Raw genomic sequence first — 27,128 nt, forward strand, 5'->3', positions numbered from 1 at the left:
ATGGATGCTTCACACACATCTTCACCCTGGCAGTACAGAAGATCTTAACAATCAGCACAGTTTCAAGATGATTAGAAATTTGGGAATTTAGCATATTAATTCATCAGTTATGGACAAAAACATGTTTTGCGAGGTCACAGTGACCTTGACCTTTAACTTTTCAACCACTAATTCTAATCAATTTATTGTTGAGTACAAGTGGACTTTTGTGCCAAATTTGAACAAAATTCCTCGAAGTGTTCTTGAGACATTGCATTTATGAGAATAGGACGGTGTGCAGACGGACAGAAAAGGGACAACCCAAAAACATAATGCTTTCGGCCATGGCAGCCCGCTCTCATTCTGAACTCAAAAAATAGAGCCACTTTGTCAGCGCTTTTGGCGTAGAAGCATGACACCTAAAGGTACTTTTTATGTGCGCATGAAACAGAACTGAACCGGTCACAGTGTTATTACACACCAGAGGATGGCACCTGCCATGTCAACATGATATGAACACAAGTGGCGTCACTTGAGTACATGACCAGATGGAACGAGTGGCATGTCAATAAAACGCTGCAAGATGGTGTAAAGTTGAAACACAGCTGGTAACGATATAATATAAGAGTACCTCTAGGGCAGGGGATGGGTCCAAAATACCCTAGACTTCCATGCAGGAGTCCAGTGTTCATGTCCCATCTGAATGTGATGTTTTTTTTTCTTCACATTATCATGTGCCTCTGTCCCTTAATTCTAACCCAGCATGACTTTTTGGCTTAATCCTAACCCCCCATGCCAGCATGTGTGTGTGTTGACGTCCCAGCATTTGTTGCAATGTGCTTTTGTTGCCTAAACATAACCTTGTGCTGTGTAATCCCACCATGTGCATTTGTTGACCTCACAGTAGCAGCATCCCAAAATGTAAAGAACAGACGCAGAAGGTTACCTACAGCATAATATGTCGTCGTAGAAATCCACTGCAAAGGGGCAATATGTGATGAGTTGGGATAGGAACGAGTAGGCCATGGCTATCGCTGGCATAGAGGAATAATAAAACTTAAATAACAAAGTAATGTGGGTAGTTGCTCGTTATTTTAATAGATTTGATATATGAGGTCAAAGCTGGATAGAGATAAAACTGAAGCATGGTAATGAAGTGATTTTCAGCCCTGAGATTACTCAAACTCTGAGGACTTTGGAGGTGAAAGCACTAAATCTGCACTGTCAGTTTATAGTCTCATTTCTGTAAAATGATGAGCTATAAATAAAGCAAATAAAGATTCTGGAGTTATTTGGCTCTATCAGACAGATTTAGTGTGGCAGAGCGCAAAATGAGCATTTCCCCTGTCTGTTAGCCTCTTTATGACTCTTCATGGGACTTTATTGATCACAATGGTGAAATCAGTTTGTTGCAGCAGCCACAGATGTGATGGGCTTCAGCGTAATATAAATTGCAAATAGTAATAATGATTATATTACAGAAAATAAGGCATATTGGACGTTCCTCAGCATCGCTGTCAAAACAGTGACTTTTTGATCACGTGGTATACAATACAGTCGTGCACGTGCGCGCGCGTCAGCGGCGGATAAGAGAGGTGAAGCATCGCAGGAGGTGTCAGGCTGCTGCTCACCATGCCAGGCTGCCAGCTGCTGCGTGTCTGCGCCTCAGACCCGGAGAACATCCGTCTCTCATGTTCCTGCTCCGAGGCTCTCTAAGCGGACCATGCGGCTGTTCACCGTCTCAACTTTGCTCCTGTTCTTCTGCAGCTCAGGTATGGATTCATTTGATGAATTTATCAACACTTCACGTCATTTAACGCCACTTTTATGCTGTCGTTTGGCTTCAAAACTTCCAAACACGCGTATTTCTTTTTCTTTTTTTTCTTTTTTTTGGAGATGCGCGCAACTTGGAGCGATCCACACTGGTCCAACGTAGTCTTTGCTTTTAAATTGAGCAGATTTTTGATTCGGGCTTATTTTTATGGAAAGCTCCTATTTGGATTGAATTAAAATATCGGGTGCTACACATTTACAATTGACATCCATACGAAATTGTAGTCTCTTGGCACGCGCTCCTGTGCGTCTGGAACGATCCAGGGAAGTTTCCATTAGGATAGTTGATCATCAATACAGGAACAAATGTGACTCCACTTAAAACAGTGACATGTCTCAATGAGTTTGACCTCTTATTCTTCCGCGATAATGTTCCGCAGTAATCGCAGTGGCAGAGTTGAGAGGAGCTTTTCCTTTCCGTCAAGTCAGCTGATGATATTTATTTTATCAGTCTTGCGCTGTGGTGGAAAACGACCCTTTTAGGGGGGAAGGAGTACCAAATCAGCCTTCTCCCAATTGTCCATTACAGATTAAAGTAGAGGAATAAAAAATTACAATATTTTACTGCGAAATATGTAGTTGATGTCACAGGACAAGATTTTACTTAAAATTGCAATATTTTACTGTTCAGTGTGATGGAGTTGATGTAACAAGATAACATTTAACAGCAATTATATTATTTAATGTGAAATATGATGGGGTGGATGTCACAAGATAACATTAAACAAAATGTCAAAACATTTTACTATTTTACATAAGCTGTCATGGAGTTGATCTAACAAGATAGCATTTAAGCTTATTAAAAATCACAATATTTTACTATGAAATGTGATGTGATAAGATAACATGTAAATACTCAATTGAAGATTAAGTACCTTACAATTATCTACCTTCTACAACTGACCATATTTACCATAACATCTACCACTGATTCAGATATTTTACTGTGAAATGTGACTGAATTGTATTGTATGAATTGTGGCTGCTGTTAAATGCATTTCTATGGACTACATTGGCAGGCAAAGCGTTACAACAGCAAAAAAGAACTTTTTTTGCATAATACCTCATCCTCTTTCCTTTTCAATGCCAGCATGTGCTTAATTATTCAACAAATGCAACATCCATTCTCATTTCTGATGTATGACCCTCAATATGGTCTTAAAAGTCCCTTTTATTGAACAGGAACTATTATCAACAGGGGCGTAGCACCAAATTCTGAGCCCTATGCATGAGCAGCCTCTGTGGGCACCCCACCCTTTCTCTCTTGATCCATGCCTTTCTCACCTTTTGATTTTTATTCAATGAAGTCAGTTTGTCTTATTTCTTTCTTTTTTTGATTTCCTTTTTTGGGGAAAGATATGACAGTATACCATGTTGCTCCAGCAGCATGAGCAGTCACTCACTCGGCTCTAGCTGCATTTAGAGATGGATCCTAGTGACTGAACCATTTTGTACCTTTAAGTTGTGTTAGGGGCCTCAGAAAGGTTCCACTATTTTTTGATACAAAGTTTAGTCTTTCTACTGATTTAATCAGTACATTTCACTTCGTGTTGGAACAAATTACTTAAAAATAAAAAAAATGTAAACAAAACGAAACTTTTCATTTAAGGCTTTGGAGTTGTCTCCCTCCCATTGGGGCCCTATTTTAATCAGTCCCACTTTACCCTCACTACAACACTTCACTCCTGATTATCGGTTTTGAAACTTTTGCTTGGACACAAATACACAAATAATGGAATTTTCAGAATTTTTATCCTTTAAATGGCAGGTTTTTCTCATGATGCCGGTATGTTTTTAGATGAAAAAACACCAAAAAATAAATTATTTTCAATAAACTACATGCTAAATAGATCTTTTTTGATTATCACAGCCTAGGATATGATTAGCCAGTGATTAGCTGCAACATTGATTTTTATACATTTTATTTTTTGTGCAGTGTCAAATACTCACACTAATACTTTTCAAATCAGGTGGTACACATTAATATTATTTTCTAACATTAGTCCTAATCATAAATATCTAATATTCATTAATTTTCAGAATTTTAACCCTTTAAACCCAGTTTTTTTGTCATGATGACACTATGTTTTTAGATGAAAAAAAAAAACCCACCAACAACACAGAAATTAATTATTTTCATGATAAGATTTTAGAATATTTTGTACTTTTATTGTTGTATTTTTACAGCCTGGCATATGTCAGTGATCAGCAGCAACTTTGACTGTGAGAGTGCACCTGGTGGATATAGAATGTATTTTCTCCATATTCTTCATATAGGTGGGAAATAGTAAAAATTAAAAATTCTAAGGCAAAAGCCCAGAATGACACCCAGAATTAAATACAATGCATGTTTTTATGCATTGATGACTGTGAGATTAAAAATGTTTTGCACTTAACAATATAGATGTAATACTGTTGTTTCCACAGTGTATTTTAGACTCATTGCAGGAGCTGAGCTAGAAATTCCAAGATCAAACAAAAGTACACAGTCTTGTCAAAATGTAATATGTATGAATACAGTCAAAATTATCAATAAATGAAGAAAAAAAGCATGTAAAATGGGCCAAACAGTCCATGAGGGTTAAGATATGATAACAGGGAGCTGCATTAGCATCTAAAACATTTAAAGTGTAACTGTGGTCAGAATAAAATGACAGATCTGTCAGTGTGATCATGACCTAAAGCCACACCTATTGGTTCATGGAATTTATTATTTTGGATGAATGAGTATTTTGAAGAACACCAAAGAAAGCTAGTTTACTATAAATAAATTATTTTACAGTATAAATAGTGAAATATCAACTTTCAAAGCAAGATGTGATGAAACATTGCAACAAGATGCTGCAAAAATAAATGTACCGCCACCAACTCAAATGCAGCTGAATAATTAAGCAAATCTGTCACATCAATTTGAGATGGTCAGAGTGCAAGAAACCAAAAGTCAGATTATTCACCAAACTCAAACTGAATTTCCCTTTAGGAAATGAATAAATATGTAAATGAAAAAAATGAGCAAATGTGTTGGTGGAGGCCAGTTAACGTGGTAAGAATGATATCACACAAATACACGTAATAATTGACTTTGGGGTGTGTGTGTGCGCGTGTGTGTGTGCGCGCGCATGTGTGTGTGTTTTTGCATATGCGTGCGTGCTACAGGGCTGGCTCTGCAGATCCAGTGCTACCAGTGTGAGGAGATGACACACGACTGCTCCACACCAGAGTTCATCGTCAACTGCACGGTGAACGTGCAGGACATGTGCCAGAAGGAGGTTCTGGTGAAGGATGATGGTGAGTCACGTCTGAGGAAAGCTCGGTCCTCCTCTCTGCTGTCATAACTGTGTTTATCTGTCTGTCAGGAAATCTCAGAGCAGAACAGACTTAGAGTCAAATCTGGACGGATTGGCCTCAATCCAAGAAAAGCTGATTAGATTTTGGTGGTGATATTGATCTGGGATTTCAACCTTGAATCGAGGGACTTGATTCAGAATCTGAAGAGCGCTCTTTGTTTATTTTTGGCATGAAATCAATATAGCTTAGAACTGAAGTAATAGGAGTGATGTCTGTGTGTGGAGAACTATTGAGTGTTGCTCTCTCCAAGCGCCATCTAGTTGTTCGTGAGCAGGATTAGTTTGTTTGTACTGTGCAGCCTCAGCCTCGGGGTGCAATGTGCATTGTCGTGCTCAGACAGTTAGATCTTCAGAATCAAAGGAAATATTGTCATGTTCCTAAAAAAAAAAGAATGATCTGAAATGACGCCAAGCAAAGCGCTTGTATTGCTGGTGTGTTTGAAGTATCCTTTAATGTAAAGACGACACAAAGAAGGAGAGCTCTCCGCCACGCTCAGCCAGAGGCCGGGCTCTCTGCTGCAAGCAGAAATCAAACTGATCTGAGGTCAGCAGGGACGAGCGCTTCAGTGCGCCATAAGTATCATGATGGGATGAAAGTCTTAGCTGCGGGTCAGTATTTGAGGTAGTGGTCATGGATATAAACTATTCCATTTCCATCTGAGGAAAAAATCTATAAGCTCACGCTGTGCATACAATGGCAGGTGTGTGTCCCTGAATGTGTGTGCAGAACTTTCTGGAAACTTTAAGTCCAGCAAATGTATCCAGCCAATATCAGCTTGATACAGATATGATGATATCTGCGTATATGAAGACCAATAAGCAACAAGAAACTGCAGTACAGTGATGACAAAGACATGTTTGATGACATTCAGGAACAGTGTATCACTATAACCATTATCAGCTCCCACCGAGGACAGCCGGAGTCAAATTCTTTGTTAAAATTTGTTAAAATAAATTCAGTAATTTTAGTAATCAGTGAGGAGAATAGTACATACTACAAATTCCTACACTTTTTGGTTATTTTACAGGCTGGTTCCTCCATGTTTTACTGCCATATACTTAAAGGGGTAAAATTCCAAAATGAAGAATTCCAATATGTTATTTACATGGATAAACCCTTTGAAACCTGGGTGAATTTTTTAATTTTTTTTTCCAAAACATGGACAGAAGGCAATGAGCAACTTAACAAGACATGGCCAAAAATTAGTAAGACATTTATAAAAAGGGTCACAACAAAATTATCTGAAAATAAGAAGAAAAAATAAATAAAAAAGGAAAGAAAATGAAAATTTAAAATTAGCACTAAAATTGTTAAGAATAGTTTTGTAGATGACTGGAAATGCCTTTTAAAATACATTTAACATGGTTAAATCAAATTTCGCAAACTACCACACCCAGATAGTTTGATTGGAAGTCGATTTTCTCCGTCTTGTTAGCCAGACTGTAACTGGACTTGGACTTGGCCTTCTGCATGTGCTCCTGGTGACTGCACCGGCCTCCCTCAATGGTTAGGGACTGTTAATTATTATTATTATTATTATTATTATTATTATTATTATTATTATTATTATTATTATTATTATTATTATTATTATTATTATATTATTATTATTTACTTATCGGGGGGGATCCTGCAAAACGGGTCAGACATTTAAAAAAAGGGAAGCATTGAGGAGGGACTTGTGTATTTAATTTTGGCTTGGGTGAGGGACATACAACTGTAAAAGGTAGTATTTTATATTTATTTTAAATAAAAAAAGTCACACCTCTGCCACCCCTCTCCAATAATTAAAGCCCACAAAGCAACCTCCATGGCTGAAAAATGAAGCCATCACAATAGTACAAAAATCTCCAAGATGGTGATGGCCAAGACGCTCAAGGCTTCAAAACGACAGTCCAAAAACCAATGGGTGACGTCTTGGTAGCTGTGCCCATTATACAGGCTAGGCTAGACCCACACTGTCTTAAAAAAATGAAAATTAGTCATATTTTTGAAAAAATGGATATTGACATAGGCCTCCACACTCTAGTATCTGTCAGGCTCTGCAACATGAAAAGACAACCATAACCCAACTGTATCGATGGAAAAAAACCTTTCATCGATGTGCTTTGGCCTATTTGTTGATGTCTTTGACCTTTAATTGCAAAGGACAATGTTTCACACAATGAATGTCTGGCTGTGGGAAGTTAATGATCCACCTGTGGCGTTTGGTTCATGTTGGGCTGTCTAAAATATTTGGAATGCTTTACAAGGCCATAACTTCAGTCCTCATGGTAAAACATTTAGTGCACATATGGTACAGTGATTACTGTGCAGTTATAACCACTTTTAAGTACCATTAAAACCTTAGAGTATTAAAAAAATACACTAAACATGTTTATGGACCTAGAGCCACATTTTACAGTGAAATGGACAACATCCTTAACCTGATGTGGTCCTACCTGAAAATATATTTTGATATCAGCCGAAGGCAGCTGAGATTTTATCAGCTCTGTTTTACATTTCTGCAGCTGCTACATCAATTTAATCACATTGCTTTTGTTTTATGCACACAATTGCACCTTATTTAGTAAAGATTAGTAAACTTTGTGTCTGCAGGTTAGAATCAATTCCCATCTGACAATGCACATCTGACACTCTGCTCCGATTAGTGTTACAGACTTTTAAGTATTGGTTATTTAACCTTTCATGGGGTTTGCAGTGAAATGCTGCATTTACATGGCTGGAGGAATTGTGTTTTACATCCTCAAGGATGTAAAAATGTATGTGCACCCAAAGAGTCTTTGTTTTTAGCTTTTGCCTTTGGGTTTTTTATTCTGTCGTAACTGACATCAATGTCACAAATATTTGTGTTAATAAAGATTTACTTGAAATTTGGTTTTGGCAAAAATGTCCTTTTGAATTAATTAATGGAATGAAAAGATTTTTGTGGTCATAGAAAAGGTCAGGGTCACCATGACCTTGTATTTGTCTCATTCTCGTCAACATGTTGTCTCAAGAACACCTCTGGAGAATTTCCTCATATTTGGCACAAACATCCATTTGGACTCAAGAATGAGCAAATGAGAATTTGGTGGTCAAAGGTCACTGTGAACTCCCAAAACATGTTTTTGGCTATTACTTAAGAATTCTTATGCTAATTATGACCAAATTCCACACAACTATCTAACAGAGTAAAATGAAATGATGACATTTTATATCCAAAAGGTCAAAGGTCAACATCACTGTGACATCATAATATTTTGCAGAAACACCTTTCTGGCCATTACTCAACATGGTAAATGGACTGCACTTTTATAGCGCTATTCCAGTCTTCCCACCACTCACAGCGCTTTTACACTACATGGCACATTGACACACACGTTCACACACTGATGGCTGAGGCTACCGTACAAGGTGCAACCTGCTACTCAGTAACCAATCACATGCATTCACACTCCAAAAGTGCAGCATCGGGAGCAATTTGGGGTTCAGTATTTTGCCCAAGGATACTTTGACATGTTGACTCGAGGAGCCGGGGATAGAACCGCCGACCTTCCGAGCCACAGCCGCCCATCCTAACTCAGTGACAGAAGGGGAAACATTTGTTCAGATACTGAATTGGTGACACTAATCTTGAAACTGTGCTGATTGTAGAGATCTTCTGTGCTGGTGGGGGGAGATGTGTGCCAAGCATGCACGTTTTCACAGACACGGATGTAAACTGTAAGTGCAATTTGACTGGTTAGCAGAAGCATAAAACTGTGAGGCGGTAATTCTCTTTAGTAATGTGTTTCTGCTGTTTTTACACGACTCTTCACGGCAGGCGGTCAGAACCTTGACACTAAAGGTCACTCCCATGCCCCAGGTCTACTTCATTTTCACACCCGGCAAAAACTGGGGGGTCATTTTCCTCCTCTCTCTTCTGCTGATGAGCAAAAGCAATAAGCTCCTATCTTTAAAAAAATGCGGTTCCCAATCCAAAGGGCAGGCGCATGGCACTATAGAGTCGACAGTTCTTTAATAAGAAAATTTCTGCATGAATGGTCATGTACGTCCCAGCCTTTATCTCCCAGTGTTATCATTATTGCTGCTCTGCATGAAAAGGAGAGCTTAGAAATTCAACTGAACCCACCTTATCGCTATTTGAAATGCAATAGATACATCCACAATTGCACTGCCACCTCTGTGCAATGTGCTTAAGTGATAAGAATAAAAATCAGTTTGATTCTGACCAAGTATACTTGCCCCGTGATTGCCTCTATGAGCCTGTCACTTTGCACGCAGCTCTATAATGCAGATGTGAGGGACGCTGAAGGGCTAACGTACGTCCACAATTGGGCTATTTTCTCTCAAAGATTAGCGTTTCTGTATCTAGAGGGCGTTATACAGTCCACCTGCGTTTGCTGCTACAACCGAGCTCTCCAGCTGGGACAGAGGCTGGCTGGCACAACTTCAAGGAATGAAAATTCTCTGTCAAACCACCAAGAGCGCGCGCGCACACACACACACACACACACACACACACACACACACACACACACACACACACACACACACACACACACACACACACACACAAGGTCCACTCAGATGATGTCCATTTTTCAGCTGGGTAGCATGAGACAAGTCTGGCTTCCTATCCAAGCCCATATGCCTGTCATTATCATCATTCCCCTCTGATTATGTCTTGAAATGTTAAAAGTGTGCTTTTACCTTGCTGAGGACTGTTCCTCTGCCGCTGTCTGTAAAGGACAGATGATTGCCACGCGCCAGCTGGCTGCCTTTCATTTCAATGAGAGAGATGCACTGTGATGAGGGGTATAAAATTGACCACCCTTCAATTTCTCAGATGCAATTTCCAAGAGTTGATGACTCAATTAATGTAATGACCTACACCCAAAAAGCATGGGATTGGAATCTTTCGCTAAATAATGTATAAAATATTACCCACAAAGATGTAATACATTTTTAGAATAATATTTCAAAGCTGCACTAATCAGTGTTTTTATTTTAACAATAGATTAAAATGACAGTGTGCAATATGAAAGGGGTCTCTTGTTTTGATGAGCCGACAGAGAATTATAACCCAACTGTGCAGGGTGCCATCTTTCTGACAGATCATCATTCCAGACCCCAACAATCTGAAAAATGTCCTATAGGACTGAAAGCCATCCCAAAAACAAATGTGTATTGTGCCGAGGAACCGCTTCTCTGACAATACACACCTTCTTCACTGAAAGTCCAGACATACCAAACTGACATCAATGAATTAATGGCAACAAAACACATTGCAAAGACTTCTTAATGTCTTTTAAATCTGTATGGCTGTGATGTCTTGTTTAGGGTTGCTGAATTTCCCTTGGTTACAAATAAAGAAACCTTGAACCTTGAGCCTTGAAACTCACCAGCACATATGGTTTTGCAAGAGAGTTTATACCAGCAAACGGCGGTCAACTCTCATCGCCAGTTGCAAAGGAAAACCAGATGACCATCATGACGCTAGTTAGCAAGTTAGCACATTACCAGCACAATCCAATGTGGAAAGAACAAAACAAATCCACTGTGCACCAGTTAACAACCACACAACCATCAGGAAGCATTTCTGCTACAGAGCTCAATGACCAAAGAAAAATATCCGCACCTTATATATAAAGTTCATTTGATGGCATGGCCTTTTGACTTCAGCTCTTTGTTTGCTCTCCTCATTTCAGTTTCTCTTTTTGTGTGCTGAGTTAAACGGCCAATCAGAGTGATTTTATTCACTAACGGGCTGTGCCGTTTCTGACATTGATTCAATATGCTGAATATGTTGAAAAACAGCCAAGGGTCAACAAGGGCCAATAGTGCAGGACACACCTGAGGAATAAGGACAGATGTTGGACCAATACTGACCGGTTGGGGTGTCGGGGGCTTTAGATAAATTCATTGCTTCAGTCGGCCCTGCCTTTTAATGTTTTTACATTCTTTTCCCCATTTGATTGGGAGCATCATATATACATCACACACACACATCGTATATGATTTTGAAAAGCGCAATTTGTGCGCAGAGCCAGATCAACTGATTGATCAAGAGTGATGATCTGTTGTCCAAAGAAGGTGTAACCCCAGTTTTGGCAGTTTTCATGTATCGTGCTGTTACAGCAGCAACATCAGAGATTATAGGCTGTATTTTATTACAACATGAAACACTAATAAGACTGAACAGTTAACAGTAAACAGAGTACTCTAACTCCTCGAGCATCAAGAGCAATGCTAACTGACATCTTTATGATACTGTACAGAGCCAACTGCAGCTCCTGAAAGTGCCTCAAAGTAAATGTTTAATGTCACACAGATGAATATGTCACAGTTACTGTCTGTCACTGCTCAGCCTCTCCCACTGTTTATCTCCACAGTGAAAATGTAAAATTATCACAGTGTCCACAGAGCGCACTAAGCAGAGCAGAGATGACAAGACAAGTAGCTTAGTGTAATGATTAGCCTTGGATTGCTCTCAAAGAGAGTCGAAAATCAACACAATCACAACAGAGGTTGATGTGTCATAAATCAGCAGGTTTTGCAGACGAACCTGATGAAAGCTGATAAATAGAAGCTTAAAGTAGTTTTTACCATTATGAATTTGAGGAAAGTGAAGCTTAATTTCACCAGCAGAAACTGCTGTAACTCATCACTGGGTTCCTGTGGATTCCAAAGTCTTAAAAGGCATTAAATCCATTAATCTGATTGTAAGGCCTTAATTGGCATTAAAATGTCTTAAATTTGTCCTTCAAAAGTCTTAAAAATGCTCAGACATGGGACGCAGTTTGTTTGATTTTTTTTTTGTTGTTGTTGTTGTTGTTGACTGTTTTTCTCTGACATTGCACTGCAAAAGCTCAAATAAGGGGTAACTAAAAAAAAAAAAAATTAAAACACGTCTCTTGTATTAACACCAAAAACATCATCTTTTTGCAAAATGTATTTGAAAAATAAAATATTACCTCTAACCTCAAATAATAGATGTCGGTTCATGTTTTTTTTCCTTCTGTATTGGCTGCTGTAAAATTGGTCTTTCATTCTATTCCAAGTGGCATTAAAAAGACTTAAAAAGTTGTAAATCCCACTTTCCCTAAGTAGTAGGAAACCTTAGATGTTGAGGAATCTGTGCTCTCGAGCGCACTACTTCACTCAACTTTGTCCCAGCCGGTGCAGGACTGACTGCGCGGGTCACGATCTTCATGTTAAACACTTTAAGAGACCACAGAAGACAGAGCAGGATTGAGACAAGCGGTGACTGCACTCCTGATTTCATGGCTTATCTAAATTAGCTTTTGCAATTCACAAAAGTTAATTTACTGTATCGGGAAAAAGGAAATGAGAGTGTGGTTAGTCACAGTAGTTTACATTCATTTTGGTTAAATAATGTGACTGTGCATGACTGCTGAAGTTTGTGTCATTGTGTGATTGTGTGACAGCTGGGTTTATGCAAAGTGTTTCATGGACTTCAGTTTGCTCTGGATGCTTCATCATGCGTCATAGTTCTTCCACTAAACTGAACTCTGTGTGTGTGTGTGTGTGTGTGTGTGTGTGTGTGTGTCTGTGTGTGTGTGTGTCTGTGTGTGTGTGTGTGTGTGTGTGTGTGTGTGTGTGTATGTGCACTGAAAAGCTTTGTTTCACTGATTTTTTCTTAACATTTAAGCGTGCTCCCAGCTTGCAGGGAATGTTTCTACAACATTGGCTAACATATATATATATATATATATATATATATATATATATATATATATATATACATATATAATTGGAAAAGGAATGTTTTACTGTTCCTTTAATACAGGCCCAATCACACCAGTGTTTAAGATCACAAAATATTGCAACAAAAAGAATAAAATTCAAAGGAATCACTCATTTCAGCAGATAAAGTTATGAGCACAGAGTCCAAAATTGAATATTGTACCTCTTAGCTGTGCTACATCATTTAGTCTTTTGGAGTAAACTTTGTGAACGTGATTTTCCGTTAGCTGGAGGAAATTTCAAATGAGCTGAGCAATTTGCGTCAGAAGAGTCGGTACTGGGCAAAATCTGATCTGAAATTTGTAACTGCACCTAGAATTTTTCCCAGTAATTTCCATATGTGGATACTTCACATAATTAAGTGCAATTAAAGTTTTCCTGTGTTTCCCTTTGGGTTTGTGTATCCTGAACTGTCTTGAAAAACAGTTTGATATCTGGTGACCATCCTGGCTACATATAGGTAATACAGGAAATCACAAGTTAATGCATTCACAAGTGCTCACATCTTGATAACTTTTATTTTGTGAAATTTGTGGCTTTTATTGCCCAAAATTGTCCCAACTGACCATTTATCTGTATGTTGTCTCATATAACAACCGCTGTCTAGTTTCACTGCTTAGTCAAGTTTGATTTAGATGGATCATAAAGATCACAGAGCAGACTGATACATGTCGCACACACTGTAGGGATACAACGCTCCATCCAAGAAATGTGATTTTTTTCATGTGTTAAGGGCAGTCTGGTTACTGTTTCACATAATGCCAAAAAAGAAAAGTTTTTTAAAAGGCATAGATACCAAAGAACTGTGTGTTGAATAAGTTATGGCGACCAGCTGCAACGTTGTGATGGCTGGTATTGTTTCAACTTGTGAGTGTGTGGGTGTCATCAGGGCAAAATGTGGTCCCAGTGACACCTTTAGCCTATCACAGAAGCTGTTTTGAGTATTTTGCCAAGTGTCTTTGTGTTATTTATATGTCCCTCTGTTCGTCTGTAGACAGATTTTGTCAACGCAATAACATAGCAACCATGCAAGATGCAGTCACAAGACAACAGTCTGCCAACAGAAGCTGCCTCAGAATTTTAAGTTTACTGAATTTGAGACGACAAAGCGATGTGACTTTGAAATGATTCAATTTGTCTTCTCAAATTCAGTCAAATTAATTAATTTAAGGCAGGCTAGACATTAACTTTTTTAAGTTAACACTTTAAAACCTGAGAAGTGACAAGAAATGACCCACTAACAAGCAAAAAATGAGTAGAAACTTACAAGAGATTTTCCAAAAGAAAAACCAAAGATACAAAGGAAAATGACCTGAAAAAATTTGAACAAAAATGAAAATAATGATCCAATAAATTATATCTTTTTTTCATATTTTCTTTCGGTCATATAATTTTAAATGTATAATAATGATAATTGTAACTATCTTTAATCCCTTTGTTTGTTTCTTTTTATTCTAATGATTCTCTCTTTCTCATTTTCATCTACAAATTTCTTGCATTTTGGGGGGACATTTCTTGCCAAGTTTCTCATCGTCTTTTCCCCTACATTTTCCAAAGAAATCAAACCAATCTGCTGATGTTTCAGAGGTTTCAATGCTTCTGAATGCAGCACAAGAGAACGATTGTCGATGCAGGTTTCAAAGGCTTAAAACAAATCTTTGTTTCTTTTTTTCATCGTAACATTATGAATGAACTACACTACAGTTGCAGTCTAATATGACATCCTACGAATTAGCGCCCCACAAATGACATCGTATCTTGAACCTACAGTTACAGAAAGTATGTTTAGGCAATAAAAGTTACTATGGTTAGGTTTAGGACAAGTAACATGGTGAGGCTGTAACTCAAAATAGGCAGGTTTCCATTAAGCCATTTAGCGACTTTCTAAGACGCATTAAAGCTTCAAAGATCACAGTGGAGTATTTATTGATGTATTTTATGTCATAGAATAAAACGTGAAACTCTCTTAGCTTGTGTGAACCACAGACCTTATCCACGGCATCTAGCCAAAAACCCACTGACTGAGACGAGGGAAGCCGAGGTGCTGAAATGCACGTTTTTTATGGGTTTTAGGACCTGTTAACGGTATTCTTGATTGCAAGATGGTCTCTAGTTTCTACTGTTATTTAAAGCATTAGATTACTACTGTATATAATAACTATTACAAACAGAATGCCTGCCTTTATACTATTGTTTCCTTTTCTCAAAACCACAGAACAGAGAGTGTTTGATTAATTTGTCAGAGATTGTTTGATTAATTTGGTTAAAATCGAATTTAGGAGATCAATCAAAGGTTCTCCACACTTTTGGACATATTGGACTGCTCACTCTTCTCTGTGCAACGGACCGTGCTGATTCTCATTAGACTAAAGTTCCTTCAGCACTCCGAAATTGATAAGAAATCTCACCCTTTTCCCCATAAATTAACTCAGTGGTGTAATTTAGATTCAAGTGCTGAATCTGAGAATTCCCACGCACAAATTAAAGGAAATCCCCCCTAAGCGCTTTCAAAGTTGTGTTTTCCTTGTTGTGCTGTCTGAGATTCAATCTGATGATATTTGCTCAATAAATGCTGCACAGCGCTGCATATACTCTCCATGCTCATAATTGGTACATATGGAAAGTAATCACTCAGAGTGCCAGAGTGACGTTTGTGTGCATTTGTCCTGAATTTCAATAAGAACAGCTCTACTGGCAGTGCAAAATGTCAGGCTGTGGATCAAATATTAGAAACATTAACAGCATAATTACTAACTGAGAAGTTTTGCAGTTGATAATAATAAATAATAGATACTAATGGACTTTGTCTCCTCAACTTTTCCATGTTGGAAAACCTGCAGTGACCAAAATAAATATGTTGCATGCTGTATGAGAGCTCAGCTACAGTGATTCAATAACAGCAGGGGTGAGGTATTGCCTGAGCTCCGTCTCACAGATTTAGCATTGTATTCGAAGTGCTGCACTGTACTGACACATTTATCTGCCGGGACAGCTGCAGTCTATTTGTGGATGTGCCGGGAAAGTAATGTTTCACTTTACATTGTTATCTTTAGTGTATGCCCTTTGGAGGAGTTTGTGTGGAAACTAGTCACTGAAAATTGTATTGTTGAACACACACCCACAGCAGCCCACAATAATATTACATAATTCCCAGTTTTTAAGTCTTGAAGCAATCATACATATTTTGTTATTTAAATGGTAATGTCAATCAAAGTGTAAAGTTGGCTATCAGTAGATGGATTTACTCTAATTAGTGCCTGACCGTCATGGGATTTTTGACACTGATACCGATTTTAGATGGGAGATATTCATTGATAACTGATAAGGGTTGCAACAGTGCAATAGTGCAATAACTGTCATGGTGTTATAGAAATATTAATATTTTCAGTCAGAATAATGCTTAAAGGAATGAAAATAAAAGGGATAATTTTGATTAAACAAATGTTTTTTTTTAATATAATTAAAAACCTTTTTTGTAAATGAAGTATGTATAAAAAGTCTCCCTTTAGAAAATATTAAAATAAAGGTGAGATTTTCCATCCAATTCCTTTTCCCCCAGTATCATAGATAAGCTAATGTAAACTGTATGATGATCAACTTCAACATCACGGTATATCTTAAAACACTTATATCACTGCAAAGTTTATTAGAAAAGAATATGTTTGTGTTTCTCACTTCATATGTTGTGCACTTTTGCAATATGGCTATAATACTGCAAAAAATGTTTTTGTTTTAGAACAACAAAAACACATGAAGGGGATTTAGAGAAAGCCTAATAACATCTGCTCCAACTAAAGCAAACTTTAAACTGTACTTTTTAAGTAAGTTTGCAAAAACATGCAGGTGCAAATACAGTGTCTTTTTTGAGTGTAAGAGCTAAACACATTTTAATTTTAAGCCCTGTAAGCAGTTTCACTTTGTATGTAAGCTCTTAAAGAACTGAACATACCTTTAAAGAGTGAGAGAAGAAAGTGTCGGCAGTGTTAACTGTTAAAATGTCATTTTAAGTTTGGGATGTCAACAGTTATGCTGTACCACAAACAAATATAAATGGTATTCATGCTGCACTGGTGAGTTTGCAGCTGCTGCTCTATACTGCACATCATCATTGAGGTGGGAGTTAGTTGGCATCACTGCTCACCTCTAATTACCCATGATGAATATTGTGCCCACAAGGTTGCCCCATAGTAAGCTGCTTAATTTTGAGCCTCAAAACCACCTTAGCATTGTTAATTATGTTCATATCACTGATATCACTGTTAGCTCTGTTAGCATGGTTAGCACCGATAGCAGCGTCAGCACAATAGTAAATGGTAAATGGTCTGTACTTATATAGTGCTTTTCTAGTCTTTTCTCACACTCGATGTCACATTCACCCATTCACACGTACACTCACACACTGGTGGCCAAGGCTACCATACAAGGTGCCACCTGCTACTCAGTAATCATTCATACACACTCACACTCCGATGACGCAGCATCGGGAGAAATTTGGGGTTCAGTATCTTGCCCAAGGATTCTTCAATATTTTGCCTGGAGGAGTCGGGGATTGAACTGCTGATCTTCCGAGCCACAACCGCCCATCATAACTTACTAATCTTAAAACTGTGCTGATTGCAGAGATCTTCTGTGCTGGTGGGGGGAAGATGTGTGCCAAGCATCAATGTTTTCACAGACGTAGATGTAAACTGTAAGTGCAATTTGACTGGTTAGCAGAAGCATAAAACTGTGAGGCGGTAATTCTTTTTACTAATGTATTTCTGCCATTTTTACTCGACTCTTCATGACAGGAGGTCAGAACCTTGACACTAAAGGTCACTCCCGTTCGATTAGATGACGACCCACTCTACCTCTGAGCCACAGCCGCCCCACAATGAGTGGTGCTAACATAGTTAACAAGTGCGAAAGGGTTTTGGTGTTTGCAGCAGTAATCACTGAATGAGTAGTGCACTCAGCTAGCGGCAGGTGTACAGGTCAGAGCTGCAGGACATTGATATTGGACATCATGTTTCCAAATGCTTACACAGGCTAAGCCGCTTGTCAGCAAAACCAACAAAAAATAAAACAAAAAGCAAGACATTATGAACGCAAAATATTCAAATGTCACCACCGCTTACTGGATAGCGCTTCAAAATGCTCTGCTAAAGCTCACTGAGTCGATGGAGTGCTGGACTGATAAGAAAGCACCTTTTGTATTTCACATCATTTCGCTTGTTTAAAACCTTACCAGTTAGGGCTATCAAAAGCAAGCTGACATCACTCCCTGTCAGCTGAAGAGTAAAATGTGAGGTGTATATGTAGAGGGCTGAAAGAGGTTGAAATATTATTTGATGTGTAAAAAAGCCAGAGATAGCTGAAGTGTCTGCACTGTAAATAGTTGAATTGTCTGTAGAGCTGAAGATAGAAAGAGTGTCTGATGTCAGCCACTCACTCACCACATTATTCACAACAAACAACACTGTGAAAATCTGAAGAGGTCTGTAAAATAATAAAACCTGAAGTCCACTCACTGAAAAACTCTTCATGGTATGAAAAAGCTGAAGAAATATGATCTCATGGTAAGTGATTGTTTGAGGTGAGAAAAGCCATCAAATCTGTATTCTCAGTCTCTGACACTTCCCACTTTTACTGCACCTCATTTTCCACTGACTGCCCGTGTTATCGGCTCTTGCTATTTTCCAATTACTGCTCCAGATAAAAACCAACAGATTATGTACCCGTTTATGACCATGGGATTTTCTTACTTTGAGATATTCCACATATTTGTCCCCCAGATTTCTTTGTGAATTCACCACATCAACAGTCATTTTAGGGTTTGAGTGGAAAAATACAGAGATGCTTAGAAGTGTCTGCTATCCTTTAAAAGTGTGACAGCTAAAATTAGACATAAAAACACAGTGTGAGTCAGATTTCATTCTCCGGGCTTTGTGAGAAAGACGAGACATTTCCTCCCAGAGCTTTGCAACATTTCACACTGTGTTTCCAGTGGATTATTCAACAACTTCTGGGACCTCCACTGATATTTGGAGTATATAAGCCATGGGAGGATGCACAATTTAAATGAGCATGCAGTACTTAGGGTGTTACGACGCCTGTATCTGTTGCACTCGGGTGGAGGGAGGAGTGACACATTACAAGGGTTATTGGAAGTTCATGTATTCATATCTGAATCTGAAACTAAATGTCAGCCAAATGTTACCGCTTCTGTCCACTAATCTTGCAAACAACTTGTTCCAATAAGCCATTCATAGACACCAATGCTATATGGTGCAAAATAAAAAAGAAAAAATACCACTTGAAATGGTCACAGCTGAGGGTGTCTGTAATTCCCCGTCTCCCTCACCAAACCTCATTGTGATGTGGATTAAAGCTGGTGGAGATAAGTCAACTTTTCTGAGACCGATGCTTTTCAGAGGAGCTTTGAAAATTGAATGCAGTCACTGTAAATGGACCTAAATATAGTTTTAGAGTGTTTTTGTGATTCTTTGTGAACCAAACTACACAGAACCTTCACATTCACTTTGTGTGGGCTGGAGGGGAGGGACTTTTAAGTAGTAAAATATTTATCCACAAAAAACTTTGCACCCAGGTTTTCATGGGTGTACAATAAATGATCTTACCAGAGGTTCACAAATGAATATGAACTATGTGGTCATTAATGAATAGCTAGGTAGGTGCTGAAACATGGATGATATAAAAGATTAAGACGGGTTACTAAAGAGCAGACTGCAAATGCAAATAAATGCAATCAGTAGTGAAAATGAAGTTCTCAGTGTATTCTCACAGAACAGGTCATATAATATACTACAAAAAATGTTTGGCATGATATACAAATTAATGCCCCAGGAATAATGTTACATTCTTACCATACAGTTATGTAACAAATGTACAGACATAAAATTCTAGAAATGTTCTAAAATCCTTGAAACATACCTAAATCGTCACAATGTCCTAAAACCCTGGAAAAGTCCTAACATCCTAGAAATGTTCTAAAATCTTAGAGACGTCCTAATATCCTAGAAATGTCCCAAAATCCTAAAAATGTCCTTTGAGTCCCAGAAACATGCTAAAATCCCAGAAATCCTTAAGTTTCTGTTAGATGTATTTTATATTTGCAATTTCAATTTGCGCAATTTGAGGCTTATTAGAAACCTGCCTATTGTGAGTTACAGCCTCGCCATGTTACTTGTCCTAAACCTAACCCCAGTAACTTTTATTGCCTAAACATACTTTCTGTAGCTGCAGGTTCAAGATATAATGTCATTTGTGGGGTGCTAATTCGTAGGATGTCATACGAACTGTTGTGCCTACATTTTCGTAGGATATCGCACTATCCCTGCTATGAGAATACTCTGCCTCTATAAAGTTCTTCTGGATATTTACAAAGACAGTGAGAAGAGAAAGCACATCCACTAAAAGCACTGGTTAAAAAGTAAGAAAGGCTGTCTGGACTAATTATATCAGACACTATGACAGTTTTATGCAAATCTTTTCGAGACACAGAGGAGAGCTAAGTGTTATGACTGCATTAAGCCAATTATACAGAGATGTTTCCCTTTACGCTGGGTTCCCCTTGATAAAAGAGTACATCCTATTTATCCATAATTACATGCCTCCATCTCACACTTTCTGTCTTCGTTCTCTCTCTTTTTCACAACCTGTAATTCTCTCATTACCAACCTAATGCATCCCTTTCTGTCCATTTTCCAGGCATACACTACCGCAAGTCCTGCGCCTCGTCGGGAGCCTGTCTCATCGCTTCTTCTGGCTACCAGCAGTTCTGTACCGGCAAGCTCAACTCTGTGTGCATCACCTGCTGTAACACACCGCTGTGTAACGGACCACGGCAGAAGAAACGTCCCCAACCGTCGTCCGCCATCACCCTGACCATGCAACAGCTCTCTGCGTTTTCTCTCTGCATCCTCCTCCTGCTGTCCTCCACCCTGTGCTGACAGACCTTCACACACTAAATTAACATGTGTGTGAGATAACTGGAACTGTATGAACTGAAGAATATATACTTTTACATGCATATTCTTTGAGGCGTGTGGAAGCTTTGTACAGTATTTGTTGACTTCCTTTCAGTTGCAGCTTGCCTCCACAGGTCAAATTGAGAAAATGTATCATTGCATGTCATTCCACAAATATGATCATGATGCAGTTACAAGGACAGCTGGGTAAGGAGAGGTGGAGGACAGTGCTGTGCATGAAACAGCTTCTGGCTATTTTGTTGGGCAGCAGGTGGCTCAGTCACATCTGCCTTTATTTACTTAAAGAACGAAGGTCGAATAAGACATATCACAGGAAAGAAAGTATGTTGCAATTCATTATTCATTTTCTAAGTCTTTGGGAAAGCCCTCCAGGATAAATAACTTTTCAGTTATCTACTGATTTAATGCTCCTCCTGACTGTTGAAATAGCAATCAATTCTAAATCAATACCATTACTTAGGAACAATCAGCAATCTTGTTGTATTGGTGTTCTGGAAAAAGACAATATATGATATGTATGAAGGATATCATTCTGTAATGCAAATTTGCAGTCAAAATAAGGCATAGGATGATAAAAAACAAGCCTGCTCTCACTTCCTACTTTGTAAATACCGCCATTTTGTCAGTGATGTTTGGTCAGCTTCTGACAGTGACACAAAGAGGCACCTTTTACCGCGGGATGATACACACGGGTGTGTCACATTTAAAGGCAGTAGGCAAGAACCAAACTCGTCAAATACTGGTGCTTTGTCAATGGACATTTGCATCAGACACGGACGCAGCAAGGCACCTTTCGCTTTGGTTTGATACAGATCAAGCAGCGTTGAGAAAGTCTATATGGGGAGAGCAGCAGGGGAGGTGGATGGGTCCAAAAAACTCTTGACTTTCAGCCAGGAACCCACTGTTTGTTTCCTATACACATTTTAAGACAGTTCAAGATGGGGTTTCTCTCCTACACCTAACCATATGCTCGAAAAAACCTTAAAAACAAAGTGTAGTAAAAACATGTATATTTTGAAAAGACACAGTGCATATAACAAGCAGAAATTGACACGCTGTCCCGGATCGTCGAAAACAGACACAGGAGGGTACCTAGCAGACATGTTGGTACACTGATCTAATGGTGCCGATATTTAATGAGGGATGAGAATGTGTTGAGAAAAAACATGTATGTAACATGTAACACCTACGACCCTAAAGCACCTCACAAATAAAGCATAGCCATGTCAGACTGACAGCTCTCCACAAACGCCAGTAACATACTGTGGATTAAAAGTTATTATAAAGTTTAATTAGAAGTTTTTACTCTGAAAATTTCCTCCTCTAGTTCTGTAACAGACATTTCTGTCCAATAACAGATGTTGTAAATAAAACTACAAAAGCATGTTTAAATACACACAACCCTTTTCCAAACTACATATTCTCACTACAAAATCATTGTATTTCTAATGGCTGAAGTCAGAACAGTTTGCAATGTGAGGAGCATCTGGAGCGGCAACATGTTGGTGACTGCTGATGGACTTGGTCAACGTTTTAGAAAGAGGTCTGATCCCTAAGATGTGCTGCTTCCCTATGATCAGGGAATATGCTGTATGGTAAGGCATCAGTCCACATACCTTGACAGATTATTTCAGAGCCAGATATATTATAACAAGATGTAATGTCATGTGCCAAACAAAAGAAGTTGGGGTTGTTCATCAAAATGTAATACAGTATTAAATGCTTTTCAATGGTTGACTAAATCTTAAAGATATCCCTGTGGAGTTTTGTCTGTGTGTCCTTGGGGTCTAACAAACATCCATCCATTTTCATTGATCCACCCATTGCTTATCTGGGGCTGGATAGGGGGACAGCGGGCTGAGCAGATGTCCCTCTCCCCAGCAACTCTTTCCAGCTCCTCCTGGGGGATCCCAGGGCATTCCCAGGTCAGATGAGATATATAACACGTTTTCCCTGGATGTCTGAGCTCCTCCTTAGGCTGAGCCCACCACCCTACAAAGAAAATGAATTTTGTTCCTTGTACCCACAATCTCATTCTTTCGGTTACTCCCCAAAGCTCATGACCATTGGTAAGGTATGAGATGTAGATGGACCAATACATTTTTGCCTTCTGGCTCAGCTCTCTCTTCACCCCTGCATCACTTCTGATGCCAAGCCAACCTGCTTGTACATCTCTCTTGAACTTATTATATTTTCACTCTAAAGTATCCAATAAATAAAATTTCCCAACAGCAACAAAACATACAGGATACAACTACGACTTTATTTGTCATGTTGGTCAATATGTCAGCCTCAGGTGCATGGGGTTATTTACATTATGTCGACATCTGGTTGGTTTTTCAAGGCACAGAATACCGCAGTTTGTTCCAGTGAACGTTGCTCACTGGGTGCGTACATGGAAAAACTGTTCTTGGCTTCATCAGGCTGGTGCATTTTTGTCCCATCTAACATAATGACTTTCTGCTGGCCCCCCAAAATGATTTACTTATTTAGTAACTGTTGACATTTGATGGACCTAAGGGCTTAATTTTGATCACGTCAAGAGTGATTTTAAGGTGTTTTGTTCCTCATTTTCCTGCCCTTTGCTTTTACGATGAATGTGGATGGAAAAAGTCGTTTTGAGCCAGTGCACGTCATGTCAGCTGCTATCCCAACTGCAGCCACTGAGCCGAAATTCCCTTACAACTCAGTGCCGCCGAGTGGTTGCAAACATCACAAGGATGCATACTTCAAAAATGTTCTCCCTCACGCCAGTAGTGGTCAACCCTAACCCTAACCCTAACCCTTTGACTTTAACTCAAGCTGTTGAGTCTTGATACTTAACTGAATATTTGAGCTGTATAATAGTTTTCTGACTTAATGACAATCTAACACTTGAGGAGTCCAGTCCAGCTTGCTATTTGTCAGCTGAGCATAATCTGCTAATGAAATTCCTGATTCAACACTTTGTGCTCTGTATGCTGCGTAAAAGGAATCTATATGTTGCAATGGTACAGCGCAAGCATCCGTTTGTTGTTCTGCTCGCTGTGTCCCATTAAGTTGAACAGCACCATTATACCTCAGTCTCTGATGGCATGTCTCTCTTTGTTTTGAGCACAGAGTCAGTCTCCTCAGTCAGGCTGAGAGACGTTTGAGTAATTGAAGCCACTCCAGAGTCACTTTGACTCTGAAAGGTTGTAAAGGTGGGAGGAGTTTTGTCTTGTGTAAGGGTCGGACGGTTCGCCTTGCTGCGACGCAATGACCTTATCAGGAGGGGCTGCAGGGAGCGTGCGGAGGCAGCTCGGGAGGTCTGCACCGTGCGCTTGTTTTTGTGTTCGATGGTGAGGCGGCACCGCAGGACCTGGACAAAAACCTCCCTGAACTGTTTGGAGGAGAGGTTGTAGAGGAACGGGTTGAGCACGGAGCTGAGGTAGAAGAAGGTGTCCGCCACAGGGTGGAGAGTGACATAGCTCTGGAAGTAGGATGTAGTCCAGCGGGACTTGGGCACGGCAGCCATCATGAGACGACGAATCTGGTTGGGAAGCCAGCACACCATCAAAGATCCCACAATAAGACCTGAGGAAAAGTTAATAACAAAGTGAGGAAAACCAAAGAAGAGAAGTGACAAGAGAACACTTACAGACAAAAAACAACCATGAAAAAAAATAATTTTATGGAGTTTCCCATTTTGGGAAATGCTCAGGGTTTTCTGGACATTCGTAAATTTGTGGCAGCCTGCATCGAAACATCGACCGCCAAATATTGATTTTATACTTTTGGAACTGGACCATTTATTAGGAGCCCTGTTGGAATACATATACCATATGGTTATTGATTGCACCACATTGAGGAGGATATGGTGGATAGGTCTGACAAACTGCACACCTTCACCTGGGAGGCCAGTGTTCACTTCCCGTCTAAATGTGATGTTTTTTTCTACGTTTGTGTCCTTTGCCTAAACCTAACCATCCGTGCCTTTGTTGCCAAATCCTAAGCATGTGTATTTGTTGATGTCCTGGCATTGTTTGCTATGTGCTTTTTCTGCCTAAACATAAGCTTTTGTAGCATAATCCTATAATTCCCGCACTTTCGTTGACTTTCAGCACCAGTAGCCGTATCCCAGAATGTCAAAAACAGATACTGCGTAATATGTAGCTAAATGTAGAAGTCAACTGACTAAGCTGTGATATGTGACAACTTGGGCTGAGAATGTGTTGGTCTTAAAGTTGGCAGTAGCTGCTCCTCTCATTAGCTTTGATTGGAAAGACTGACCAATTATCCACCCCGCAACTCAAACTCCTCAAATTGCTGCAGACGGAAAAAAGATCTCATGACCAGTTCCGCCTGCACAGCGTCAACGGTCCCGCGAAAATGTCCAAATTTAAAGAGGGGACACAGAATGATGAGAAAGGGACACACACACAAGATTTAAAAAAAACACTTATGCTGTTGAAGATTGATAAGGCTCCATGAAAGTGTTATCAATCTTCTCATCTATGTCTTAGCAGCTATTCCGGTAAGAAAACACAAGAAAAAAAATTATTGAGAGGGTTACAGTTTTGCTGTAGTTGTCTCTCAAAAACAAACTTAGTTAGCAGGAAGCTGCAGATGTTTAATTCCACCCAATATTTTCCAGTTCTTGACTGTCATGCAGGTGCTGCAAAAAGTGACCCAAAGTAACCCATGCTGCATGCAGGCACACCTTTAAGCACACTGTATGTTTACCACTGATTCACAAAGTGTCACCCAGTGCACCGACCTCGAGGACACAAACCAGAGTCTCTGACTGCTGAACTGTCCGGCTGACTCATCCCTCTGTCATGTGTGAGTCATGTTCTCACTATTTGCAATATATCTTCATTCTCTAATCTGGTGTTTATCCGTTTTTCCTGCAGTGTTATTAATTGGAATTACACTGTGACCAAACAGCCTTTAAACATTTACAAAATGATCTGGCTTGAGACATCACTTCCTGCTGTGGAGCACAACACCTTTATTTATAATAAACCATCCAGGACAGCTGAAGGAATTATTTATCCTGGTGTCACTTCAGGAAAGAAAAACTAATGTGAAGAGCTCTCTTCAAAAAGCAGCAAACGCAGGTCTTCATGTTTGTTTACATGTTGACAAGACTAATCTGCTCGTGTTTATTATTAATGATAAGCAGCTACACTACGGTTTTTGTTTTTGGTTGGAAGAAGTGATTCTCCCTTCTTGGTAATCTCAAGTTTCAGCAAGCTTTGACCAATGCAGCCAGTTTCTGAGTTTGTTTGTTTTTTAAAAGATAAAAGAAACAGTATTTGGGGTCATGGTTACCACTGACGATACCGAGGACGTGTCCTCAGTCATGAAATGGATTTTATTAACCTGAAGGAAATTATAGTCATCTTATTCTCACTTTTTAGACTGATTTTCTCTGTTTAATGCCTTAAAAGTGCAACAAACACCGGAGAGGAGTGAACACTGGCTGTTACCAAAGTGCTGTTCTTGGAGCAAAACGTGGAAGCCTTCAGGAGAGAACCGAGGTTACATTATTGTAACCCTTGTTCTGGACCAAACACAAGCACGCATTTGCCAACTGAATTGCTTGGAAAAAACATGTACGTTGGTTGTTTGCAGTCACTGCTAAATGCTCCTAAATGAGATATACTACAGGCCTGCAACAGAGTCTTCAGATTAAAGCTCCATCGGATGGCGCATATTGATACAAAAAGACATCATCCGGTGGAGTTTTGCTGGCTCTCGAGGCTGTTGCTCGAACTGTACTTGATGCCTGCCATGCCGCCAGTGTAGTCACAAAGAGTATAAAATCAGATGAAGAGACAGATCTGCTCCTCTCTCGGTTTCAAACTCAGACCAAATGCAATCAGATTGTAAAACTAGGCAATGCTGATTGAACATAAATCAATATTATGTCACTGCACTGCCTATTTCTCGCCTTAGATCTTTGCAGATAAGCATTTTAGTGCACTGTTAAACTGAGATAGCAAAACTTTGCGAACAGGAAGTGGGTGCCATACTACTTCCAGCACAGTGAAAACCATGCCGAAAAATTTAAAAAACTGAGATCAGAAAGTAAAACTAATTAGCACTGATTAAATATAGACCAAGATTCTGCTACTGTGCTGCATATTTCTGGCCTCAAATGTTTTTCAGAAACATTTAGCTAAACATGTAACTGTTATACTATCTGTATAACTGTATCTGTTCACCCTGCTGCCATCTGGGAAAAGATACGTAAGTATC

General features: G+C 39.2%; 2 protein-coding genes across 2 annotated transcripts in view; one reads left to right on the forward strand and one right to left on the reverse strand.

Moving 5' to 3' along the window:
• The first annotated feature begins 1,546 nt into the window (after window positions 1–1,546).
• LOC121949348 (ly6/PLAUR domain-containing protein 1-like) lies at window positions 1,547–22,652 on the forward strand. Its single transcript, XM_042495012.2, has 3 exons — window positions 1,547–1,751; window positions 4,969–5,100; window positions 20,623–22,652. The coding sequence occupies exons 1-3, from the start codon at window positions 1,703–1,705 to the stop codon at window positions 20,862–20,864; spliced, it is 423 nt and encodes a 140-aa protein (XP_042350946.2). The 5' UTR covers window positions 1,547–1,702; the 3' UTR covers window positions 20,865–22,652.
• A 493-nt stretch (window positions 22,653–23,145) lies between these two features.
• gpr39 (G protein-coupled receptor 39) overlaps window positions 23,146–27,128 on the reverse strand; it is a 52,160-nt gene continuing 48,177 nt past the window's right edge. The window contains exon 4 of the mRNA XM_042495015.2: window positions 23,146–24,458. Coding sequence (XP_042350949.2) covers window positions 23,956–24,458 — 503 coding nt within the window. The 3' untranslated portion in view covers window positions 23,146–23,955. The remainder of the gene's footprint in view (window positions 24,459–27,128) is intronic.

The sequence above is a fragment of the Plectropomus leopardus genome, chromosome 10 (genome assembly GCF_026936395.1).
Source record: "Plectropomus leopardus strain MGB_pleo_1.0 chromosome 10, ASM2693639v1, whole genome shotgun sequence".
Lineage (NCBI taxonomy): Eukaryota > Metazoa > Chordata > Actinopteri > Perciformes > Serranidae > Plectropomus > Plectropomus leopardus.